This window comes from Notothenia rossii, assembly GCF_949606895.1.
Source record: "Notothenia rossii genome assembly, chromosome: 11".
NCBI classification, from domain to species: domain Eukaryota; kingdom Metazoa; phylum Chordata; class Actinopteri; order Perciformes; family Nototheniidae; genus Notothenia; species Notothenia rossii.
In genome coordinates, this window is record NC_136910.1 from 13,567,515 (window position 1) to 13,578,435 (window position 10,921).

At 41.8% G+C, this 10,921-nt stretch overlaps 2 protein-coding genes across 3 annotated transcripts; one reads left to right on the forward strand and one right to left on the reverse strand.

Moving 5' to 3' along the window:
- Positions 1–280: 280 nt before the first annotated feature.
- Positions 281–2,091, forward strand: ddit4 (DNA-damage-inducible transcript 4). The gene is made up of 3 exons (XM_079656783.1): positions 281–436; positions 674–894; positions 1,001–2,091. The coding sequence occupies exons 2-3, from the start codon at positions 711–713 to the stop codon at positions 1,498–1,500; spliced, it is 684 nt and encodes a 227-aa protein (XP_079512909.1). The 5' UTR covers positions 281–436; positions 674–710; the 3' UTR covers positions 1,501–2,091.
- Positions 2,092–4,916: 2,825 nt separating this feature from the next.
- dnajb12b (DnaJ heat shock protein family (Hsp40) member B12b) lies at positions 4,917–10,921 on the reverse strand. Of its 2 annotated transcripts, none has more exons than XM_079660595.1 (9): positions 10,716–10,921; positions 8,899–9,067; positions 7,652–7,797; positions 7,303–7,476; positions 7,127–7,197; positions 6,849–6,958; positions 6,221–6,393; positions 5,944–6,085; positions 4,917–5,838 (listed from the first exon to the last, which is right to left on the reverse strand). In XM_079660595.1, exons 1-8 carry the CDS (start codon positions 10,846–10,848, stop codon positions 5,964–5,966), a joined length of 1,098 nt encoding a protein of 365 aa, XP_079516721.1. In that variant the 5' UTR covers positions 10,849–10,921; the 3' UTR covers positions 4,917–5,838; positions 5,944–5,963. The 2 variants fall into 2 exon arrangements, with proteins under 2 accessions (XP_079516721.1, XP_079516722.1); XM_079660596.1 differs by having other exon boundaries at positions 4,917–5,870.

A 10,921-nucleotide genomic window follows, 5' to 3' on the forward strand; every position in this document is an offset into this window, starting at 1 on the left:
TACATGCACTGGATGTGTTTCATTTGTATATGCTTATAAAGGATATTGAATAAAGAAAAATATTATGTTATCCTTGCAAGCCCAGGCATGTCCCTGTATATTTCCACAACACTGGGATCTGCTATTCATCACCCTAGCCCCCCTTCTCCTCCTCTTGTTTTTCTTTCTTCTCTGCTGGCATGTTACCAGGCAAGATACAGATCCGAAGCCGTGCCTCTCTTTTTGATTGGCTGGCTGGATGTAAATGGGCGTGGCCTAGCAGCCTGTATATAACCATTGTTGCGAGGATAAACCGCAGAGCTCGGCAGCTGGTCTTTGAATGAGGAAGTATAGTGCATAGAAGTTACCAGATGGTTATTTTTGCAGACAATAAGCCTTCAAATACCCTCCTAAAACATCGACAACGGACTTCAACGGCACCGTTGTCAAATAACCTGTAAGTACTATGTCACCGTTGATTATTTTGTCGGCTTGGTTTAAAATTTAAACAGTTTAACAGTTGCTAGCTACCGTTAACAAAGATCTGTCACTCTGTAAACTTGTCATTCAACCTTAACAATCACTGACAACGCATGTTACTTGTGGGTTAAATTATCCTTTATTTAACTTTCGAGTTGTGTATTTTCGCTCGAGTTTGAGTGCTTATCTGTTGTCTTTGTCTCCTCACTAACAGCTGACCACGGAAGCAGCTGATACTGAATTCTGCAAAGATGCCTGCTCTCTCTTCACCCACTGATATCGGCTGCTCACCCCCGTCCCCAGTGGACAGCAGTCCTAGGAGGCTGTCCTGGGGCAAACTTGTGCAAAGATTGGCTGATTTCAGCACATCTGCCAACAACAGCAGTATTGAGTCTGGGTCCAACAATGGCAGCAGGAGTGATCTCTCAGAATCAGGTAAACAACAGCTGCAATTTTTCTTACACTCATTCAAATTATCTCTAGTCCCTTTTTTTTTTTTTCTCATGTTCCCATTTCTTACCCCATTGTTGTTTGCCAACAGGGTCAGATGTATGCGGTGACCTGTCTCCTTGCAATGAAGACCTGTTTTATGATCCAATGGAGGAGACCATTCTGAAAGAAGTAGTGGACCTTATTGCAGGAAGCCTGAAAGAAGCCAAAGACTCTGACTGTGCCTTGAGGTGCTCCAAACTGCTGATCCCTGAGAAACTTCTGGAACACATCGGACAAGAGCTCCTTCACCTGGCAGCTAGTGAGCCCTGCGGCTTAAGAGGGGCTCTCATCGACCTTTGTGTGGAGCAAGGGGCCGTGTGTGAGAGTATGGCTCAGTTATCTGTGGACCCTTACCTTGTCCCCACCTTTGAGCTGACTCTGGTGTTGAGGCTTGAGTCAGGTGGGCTGTGGCCTAAGATCCAAGGACTTTTTAGCACAAAGTCTCCTTCCACTCCAGTAGTGAGACGAGCTATTAAACTTAGCACTGGTTTCCGGGTGATCAAGAAGAAACTTTATTGTTCTGAAGAGCTGCTCATTGAGGAATGTTAAGAAATGTAAGGGACTGTCGATGTTTTGTTTTTTTAAAAGCGCCCAGTTAAGCTTACAGAAGGGCCTTATTATTATAACTCCATGTTTATGATGCCTTCAGAAGGATGGACATTGACCAGATGTAGCCTATTGTTCTACTGTAAGGAAGTTTATGGTACCTGAAGCAGTTTTTTTTTTTCTAAACATACGATGTTTAACCATCATATGTGGTTAAGAAAGTCATTTTGCGAGTATTAAAGTGCGTACCTCAGTTTCTATTGAAACGTACAATGGCAGCTAGCTATGATTAAAGTCACTGAAGACCATTGTGTTTTTTTTCTTTTTATACATGCTAATTAATTGTAATGTACACCAAGTGATGAATTGTACGCAAGGCAAATCATTAGGAACCCTAGTGACTGCTTGAATTCCAGAGTAAAGGCTTACCAGCACTTGCATTGTGCAGTTTCTCTGCGATCTCAAATGTAACTTGATCTTGTATTTGTGTGGACCTGTCCTGCTTTCAACTTTATTTATTTGACATTCAAATACTCATAACATTGCACTGTTTTTGTACTTTCACGACTGCAAATAAATTATTTTTTTTAACAATTCTCTTTTCCTGTTGTCTTACTTTATGAAACTTATCAAAGCCCTCCATTACATTTCATATGGCTGACACTTTTAGCCAAAGCGACCAAACCATATATGTTCGAATTCTGAACATTATTATTTGGAAACTGAAAAGTCAATATAATGGATCTACTTAAGAGCAAACCTGCAATCGCCATGTACAGTGAGGCAAAAAAGTATTTAGTCAGCCGCCAATTGTGCAAGTTCTCCCACTTAAAAAGATGAGAGGCCTGTCATTTTCATCCTAGCTATACCTCAACTATGAGAGACAAAATGAGGAGAAAAAAATCCAGCAAATCACATTGTCTGATTTTTAAAGACTTTATTTGCAAATTATGGTGGAAAATAAGTATTTGGTCACCTACCAACAAGATTTCTGGCTCTCACAGACCTGTAACTTCTTTAAGAGCCTCCTCTCTCCTCCACTTGTTAACTGTATTAATGGCACCTGTTTGAACTCGTTATCATTATAAAAGACACCTGTCCACAACCTCAAACAGTCACACTCCAAACTCCACTATGGCCAAGACCAAAGAGCTGTCAAAGGACACCAGAAACAAAATTGTAGACCTGCACCAGGCTGGGAAGACTGAATCTGCAATAGGTAAGCAGCTTGGTGTGAAGAATTGTGGGAGCAATTATTAGAAAATGGAAGACATACAAGACCACTGATAATCTCCCTCGATCTGGGCTCCACGCAAAATCTCACCCCGTGGGGTCAAAGTGATCACAAGAACGGTAAGCAAAAATCCCAGAACCACACAGGGGGACCTAGTCAATGACCTGCAGAGAGCTGGGACCAAAGTAACAAAGGCTACCATCAGTAACACACTACGCCGCCAGGGACTCAAATCCTGCAGTGCCAGACGTGTCCCCCTGCTTAAGCCAGTACATGTCCAGGCCCGTCTGAAGTTTGCTAGAGAGCATTTAGATGATCCAGAAGAGGATTGGGAGAATGTCATATGGTCAGATGAAACCAATATAGAACTTTTTGGTAAAAACTCAATTAGACGTGTTTGGAGGAGAAAGAATGCTGAGTTGCATCCAAAGAACACCATACCTACTGTGAAACATCATGCTTTGGGGCTGTTTTTCTGCAAAGGGACCAGGACGACTGATCCGTGTAAAGGAAAGAATGAATGGGGCCATGTATCGTGAGATTTTGAGTGACAACCTCCTTCCATCAGCAAGGGCATTGAAGATGAAACGTGGCTGGGTCTTTCAGCATGACAATGATCCCAAACACACCGCCCGGGCAACGAAGGAGTGGCTTCGTAAGAAGCATTTCAAGGTCCTGGAGTGGCCTAGCCAGTCTCCAGATCTCAACCCCATAGAAAATCTTCGGAGGGAGTTGAAAGTCTGCGTTGCCCAGCGACAGCCCCAAAACATCACTGCTCTAGAGGAGATCTGCATGGAGGAATGGGCCAAAATACCAGCAACAGTGTGTGAAAACCTTGTGAAGACTTACAGAAAATATTTGACCTCTGTCATTGCCAACAAAGGGTATATAACAAAGTATTGAGATGAACTTTTGTTATTGACCAAATACTTATTTTCCACCATAATTTGCAAATAAATTCTTTAAAAATCAGACAATGTGATTTTCTAGATTTTTTTTCTTTCTCATTTTGTCTCTCATAGTTGAGGTATACCTAGGATGAAAATTACAGACCTCTCTCATCTTTTTAAGTGGGAGAACATGCACAATTGGTGGCTGACTAAATACTTTTTTTCCCCACTGTATGTATGTCTACTTTTACAGTGACGACATCAATCTTTGCTATCTGGCTTGTGCAAAAAGAGCAATAACATATAACAAGTATGAAATCCACTTGATAATATTTGTTCTAAAACAATAGATTGTTTTGCAGAACAACAGTCCTTTTTTGGCAGGCCTTCAGATAAAAGGATCATACTCAACTTACAATAAGTGCAAAAACCATAGATGTTGAAACTCCGAACAACAAGGAAAGTGCAGATCTATTCACTTCAAGCAAGTCATACCAAGTGCTGGTGAACTAGTTACAAGGCCTAAACTAACAATTTAAAGGGCTTCCATTAGCAATTTTAGATCCAGATTCAGGCTACTATGGAACATTGGTTTTATATAATGCAGAAATGACTTTCAGTTGGCAAACTATACCAGAATACTAAGATATCAGTTTAAGCAGGGCCGTCCCTGGCCAACTTGAGGCCCCACACAGTTAAATGATGAGGCCCTCTGTTTCGCGAGCGTCGACGCGCGGGGGGGGGGGGTGGTGCTAAACCGTGCCGCGCCACACTAATTGCAGCGCATAGGTGCGCCGCATTTGCGCCTCAGTTGAGGCTGCCTCCGCAAGATGAGGCCCCAGGCCCACGCAGTCTGCGTGATCTACCTGTAGGGAGGGACGGCCCTGAGTTTAAGTGAGGGATAATGGTGTATGTTTCTTGATAAAGTTACATTTCTGGCAAGCCAAAAATAAAAAGCAGAGGAGCAACATCTACCAATAACAGCTGAGTAGAATCTGACTCTGTATTTCCTGCGCTTCTCTCGTTACACGTCCCCCAAAATGTGTACGTACACAGAGCCATGTTTCCCGTTCCCAGGGCCCTCGATCCTCGAAGTGCATTTAGAGAAATTAGATGTCCTTCAACATGGCATACTGAAATCCATTTCCGGGTCACTACCGGAGGACCGAGGATTAGAAATTAGAGAAATGACAAAGGCCCCTAGTCAGCGGCCCCGCAGAATTTACGAGCTGAATGTGCTGACTGACCTTTAGTCTTTGTGTTTATTCTGCTCAGAGCGATGCATGACTTCCAACACGTTTTAAGCATTCATATTTATTTTCATCTGGGAGTAAAAACATTGTGGAAAAGTGAGCAAGATTTGCATTATTTTCTTAGTCTAATAAATAATACAAAGCATAAATAGCATAATATAAACAAAAGGTGTGATAAAAATTGCTTTTTCCCCACAGTTGATGTTCATCAAGAGACATAATACTTAAAACCTGTCAAAGTCCCACTCTGTGGGTAGGCACATCTCTCATTCCCTTGGCTTTTATTGTGAAGTGCCATTAAGTTGAAGCATGACATTTTACCCATATGACAGATAAATAGGCAAAACATAAAAAGGGACATTTCCTTGTTATCTCTCGCACACACACTAACACACACACGCACACACACATAGACAAAGATGACAAATCTGAGGTGTTAAAGTGTCTGAAAAAGCTTGGACATGAGTGTATATTCATCAGAGGTTTCACATTATTCCTGCATAGTTTCAGAAATTGCATTTTAAGACAAAACAATAAACCCTCCTTCGTCCCTGCTCTGTAAAATAAAAGAGGAAGTGGTATCTAATAAACTGTTACATAAATAACATCCCTACTGCACGACTATATGTAACCTCACTAAGCTCTGGCTTCATACTGCATTCTTGCATAAACAATAAAGTGACCTCTGCTAACTTCATGGCTCATAACGGGGGCTTGGATGTTTCCCAAACCTCATTCTTGTCAGGATGACAAGCTATTTTAAGTTATTTGTTCCATTTCAAAACATTATATTTATAATATCTTTTAGATTCACAGACTAAAATCCACACACATGGCTTCAAACCAGTTTGTGTGGGGGGATTCGATGCAGATTGGTGCTGGTTTTTGTTGCTTGTCGAGACATCATCAGTCTCCAGAAAGCCTCTATTTACAGCCAATCAACTTATGTGTTAATTCTGGAAACCTACAGTAGAGAAGGACAAGAATAAACATTTACTAATCAAACAAAACATGCAGGCAGTCGTCACAAATTGTGTTAATTAAGGAGAGAAAATGTGAAAGAGCTTACTGTTGATGATTATAGCAGCATCAACCATGTAATGAAGCTGTGATCTCTGACAGCTTGGCGCAGCTCGGCGTGCGAGCCCTCTGTGCTCTTTGGTACAGATCGTTGTCTCCAAAATAGCGAGCTCTGTAAAGCATTCCTTCCTCTGCAGGAAACAACAAAAACAATTAATGAGGGGTAATATGTCTTTAATCATTTTCCCAGAACTGATTATGGCAGAAACAACAATCGAAATGCATTCCTAAATAAAGAAATCATTTGTTTTTATTGGCAAACATACTCTGTTGCTTCTCCTTCCAGCAATTGTTGCGAAGGTTGGAAATAAAATCATCCTCCACCGTCCGCTCCAAGTTCTTCAGATTCAGTCCAGTGATCTCCCTGGAGAAATGCTCCCCCACATAATATGGCACCTTCAGGCTCATCGTCAGCCTCTTCTGTGTGTAGCCTGCAGACCTGCGTGAAGACAGCACAAAGTGTGGAACAGATTAGACGACCCAACTCAGCACGCAAACATGACATGGCATGGTCTCTTGTTGTTAACATGAGTCATGGCTGATAATGGCTCACAGAAGTGCATCGAAAACACAAAGGCAGACAACATGGAGGGAGGCTGGACAAATAGAGCCGGCAAACCTTTCAAAAGCAGAAGAAGACTGGGATTATTTGGAAGAATAAGAAACTGAAAAGTCGATATAATGGATCTGCTTAGAAGCAAAACACCAGCAAATGCCATGGATGTATAAGTACTTTTTCTGTGACATCATTCTTTGCTATCTGGCTTGTGCAAACAGAGCAATAACATATAACAAGTATGAAATCCACTTGATGATATTTGTTCTAAATCAATAGATTCTTTGTTATTTAACATCCTAATTTGGCAGGCCTTCAGATAAAAGGATCACACTCACGGCCTGTAGCTGAGGCTGTAGGGGGGGCTGTTGACCATGATCTGACTGAGGGCGGACACAATAACCAGGATGAGGATGGGCATGACCTGCACGAACAGAGCGAAGCCTCCCTGCAATGAAAACATCTCAGTGTCAAGACCTCACAGGTTTGAATATCTCTGAAAGACAGTTGAATATTGGTAAATGAATTAAAGTCAAACTACTAATAACTCAATGTCTTCTCGTGCTGTTTACCAAAAGCTTTACATTATGAGCTGTGATGCTCAAATGTAACTCACCTCGCGCGGTCGCTCCCTTCTGTCTCGCCTTTGGTTACGCATCCGCCCATTAGCATACATGCTAGCACTGCCTAGATTAAAGCAGCACACGTAGCACTTAACAAACACATCATGACAAGTGTTACAATCAAATATTCTTACAGCTTGGCGTAAAAGCAGAAAGCAGTGGCACTAACTTGAGGGGTAACCTCCTCCGAAGAACATGTTGAAGAGGTCCTCAGGGGAAATATCCGGCTCAAAGTTTTCATTCTCTGGGCCGCTGCTTGAAGGATTTGTCTTCTCTTCGCCACATTGATCGTACTGTCGTCTTTTGCTTGCATTACTCAGAACAGCATACGCATTCCCAATAGCTGTTGGAAATGAATTAAGACCTTTGTTTGAGCATCACAAAACAGGGTGAAAAGACACATTGTGTATCCATGTTTATAGCGTTTGATTAGGATTTCTGCATGACATGTATTTCATTTAATTGTTTTCATGTGGAACTATACCTTTTCCGTATGAATGAAAAGTCATGCTTGTCACCTTTAAAAGCCTCCGTAGCACCTGGAGCGTGATTCTTGTCTGGGTGGAATTTCAAAGCAAGTTTTCTGTACGATCTTTTGAGTTCATCCTCTGAAGCGTCCGCCTGGACCCCGAGAATTTGATAGAAGTCTTTACATTGTTTTATCCTGTGTAGAGAGCACATGAGTCTCAGTCAAAGGTGCAGCATCAATGCTAACAATATATCAAACATGTCTTAAATAAAGTATTGAAAGGTCCCATGTCATGGGCCTTTCTACTGATCATAATTCCATTGTTGAGGTCTACTAGAATAGATTTACATTGTTCAATGTTCCAAACTCACATTGGTTTCTCATACAGCATCTCTGTATAGTATGTGTATTCACTCTCTGTCCTAAACGGCTTGCTGGAGCTCCTGCCGCCCGCCCCCTCCCTATGAGCCCAATGTGCTCGGATTGGTCAGCTCTCCCACTCTGTTTTGATGAGTCCACCGTTACACCGGAACATCAGTTATTATGTGTTAGAATGGCGTTAGCAACCAGAAAATGACACGAGTAATGACAAACAGATGAGAATGCTGCGTGGGGTCTGGGTGCCGTGTTGGCGGGACGTTGCAGGACTCGCTGCTGGAGCGGACAGTGTGAGCTGGATTACTGGTGTCATTTCCTGGTTGCTGCGTGGGGTCTGCGAGACAGCGAGACAACGCGAAACTCAGCCTGAACTCAGCCTGAGCACACACACACACACACACACACACACACACACACAAACTCGTAGCCTGTCTGTGAGTTTGTGTGTGTGCTCAGGCTGAGTTCAGGCTGAGAAATCCGCGGAGCTGCGGCTGAGAAAAGATAAGGCTGTGTGTGTGTGTGTGTGTGTGTGTGTGTGTGTGTGTGTGTGTGTGTGTGTGTGTGTGTGTGTGTGTGTGTGTGTGTGTGTGTGTGTGTGTGTGTGTGTGTGTGTGTGTGTGTGTGTGTGTGTGTGTGTGAGGAAGTCCGTAGCCGTTACGTCACTTAGCCCCTTACGTCACTACGACCCAGGAAGAAGAAAAAGAAAAATGTCCAACGAGGCGTTCTGGGGCAGCATAGACAGGTATTTTCTGCTTTAGAGTTTTACTCGCTACAGGGTGCACTTTGAGGGTTTGTGACTTTGCAGACCGTTTACATGCATAAAAAGCTAAATAACACACAAAGGGACGGGTAATAACCGGAAAAGCATGACATGGGACCTTTAAATAAATACCAGATGTACATGATTATCCGTCTTACCTCCTCACAGAATCCAACTGGTCTGCTGTGTAGGATTTTTCTGAGGGCTTTGCTTCAGGTCTGGTATCGTCACTGTTTGGCTGCCGCTGTCGAGGACCTGATTGTCCATTAAAGTCTGAGTGACCACCTCTAGGTGTGAAGCCATTCTTTGCTATCATCTCCAGCAGTACTAGAAGGGATTCAAGAACAGGAAATGTTAAAAGATATTCAGGCAAGAACTCAACATGGGAGCTGAAAGGGCACAGCTGAAGGCTAACACTTGAAGTCAACATTTTCCAAATAACATACGCTGTAATACAAGGCGTGTTTGTTGGATTGATTTTCAGGTTACTCGAACAGTTTTATACTGCAAGAGCCTTAATACAATATGGTCAGTCAGTAGTGGTCCCTTTTGGAAACGTACCAATATCTGTTTTTATTATCTATTGGAGCGACTACTGATTATTTCAATTATCAGTTTATCTGCCTATTGCATTCTAAAATTAATCTTTTGGTATATAAAATGTCAGAAAATAATGCAAAAACTCCATCCTAGTTTCTCAAGTTCAAGGTGATGTCTTGTTTCTTTTGTCAACTCAAACACAAAGATATTCAGTATAAAGTGGTATAAAATTGAGAAAAGCATGAATTCTCCATGTTTAAGAGGTTTAAAAAACTAAATCCTGCGACTTTGCATGAAATATTACTTTAACAATTAATGGATTATTAAAATAGATGCCGACTATTTTTCTGTCATTCCACTAATCAGTTTGAATAGTTTAACTCTATTATCCGTTTCAATTTGAAAAGCAATAGGACAACATTCTCATTAAAATTGCAAAGGATTTCAATCATATTTCATGTCATATTCATAATAAACCTCAAATATTACACTATCTTTGACCAAATGTCTACATATAGAAACAAACATTTATGTGACAGTCATAACCTGAGAATTAACGGTGGTGCAGCATTTAAGGTCCCCAAGAAACGCCTTGGAGCTATTTTATAACATTAATTTACAGTATGCGTATTGGTGTGATGATTGAATAGGGTATAACTGTTGGTGTTATAAACACAGGAAATATGTCAGACATTAAAAGAAGAGGTAGAAATCTCAATAAAAGCTGTCATATAAACTCAGTAGTACACTGTAAGTTTATTTGACTCATAAGCCAAATCTCTCAGACTTATATCCAATTCTCTCATACACCTACAGTACCTACATGTATCAAAACATTTTTTAAACACACTGCTTGACAATTTTGATCAGCCGTACATGGGATACACTAAACCTGTACTATAACATGACTATAACCCAAGTTGTTTGCGGGTAATTAACATGTATTAAGGATTTACTGCCATTTGTGTGTGTTTAGTTGAGGGCTGAGTATTTGGCCCAATGTATGTCATGTTCAGGCCTATCACTGTGCTGTTTCATATTTGCTATTTCTTTTATGTGAGTATTATGGTATGTCTTAGTTGCTGTAATGGGTGGGTCTATGGCATAATGTATATTTTAACCATTAACAGTGAGTGATAATATAAAACTGACTTAAACCAATCCCAGACTTCCTAAGGTATCTAATAAAAAGCAACTGAAAACATATGACACTTAGCATATATGTTACATGGTGAGTAGGTGTACATAATATTCCATAACATATAATAGCTAGAGTAAGCGTTTGCGACATTATAACAAAGTAAAGCAGCTAGCTCGTTAGCTATCAAAGGCCCGGCTGCAGCAGACCCGAGAAGCAGGTGATGCTGCAGGTGGTGATGATGATGCGGTCCTCCCCGGCTGAAGCGCCCTTTACATCGGCCATCTTAAAACTCACCCTTCGCTTTCTCTGTCGGGAAGAGTCTCTGCGCCTTCTCCAGGAACCTCTGCGCCTTCTCCGGCTGCTCGTTGCTTAACGCCGCAGTTGCAATGTCGATGCAGCGCTCCGCTTCGTCCCTGTTTACCTCCATTGCAGCAGCAGCAGCAGCGAGCTAACTGGACCTGAAGTAAATACAGGCGCCTGCTGATGGCGTCATGAGGATG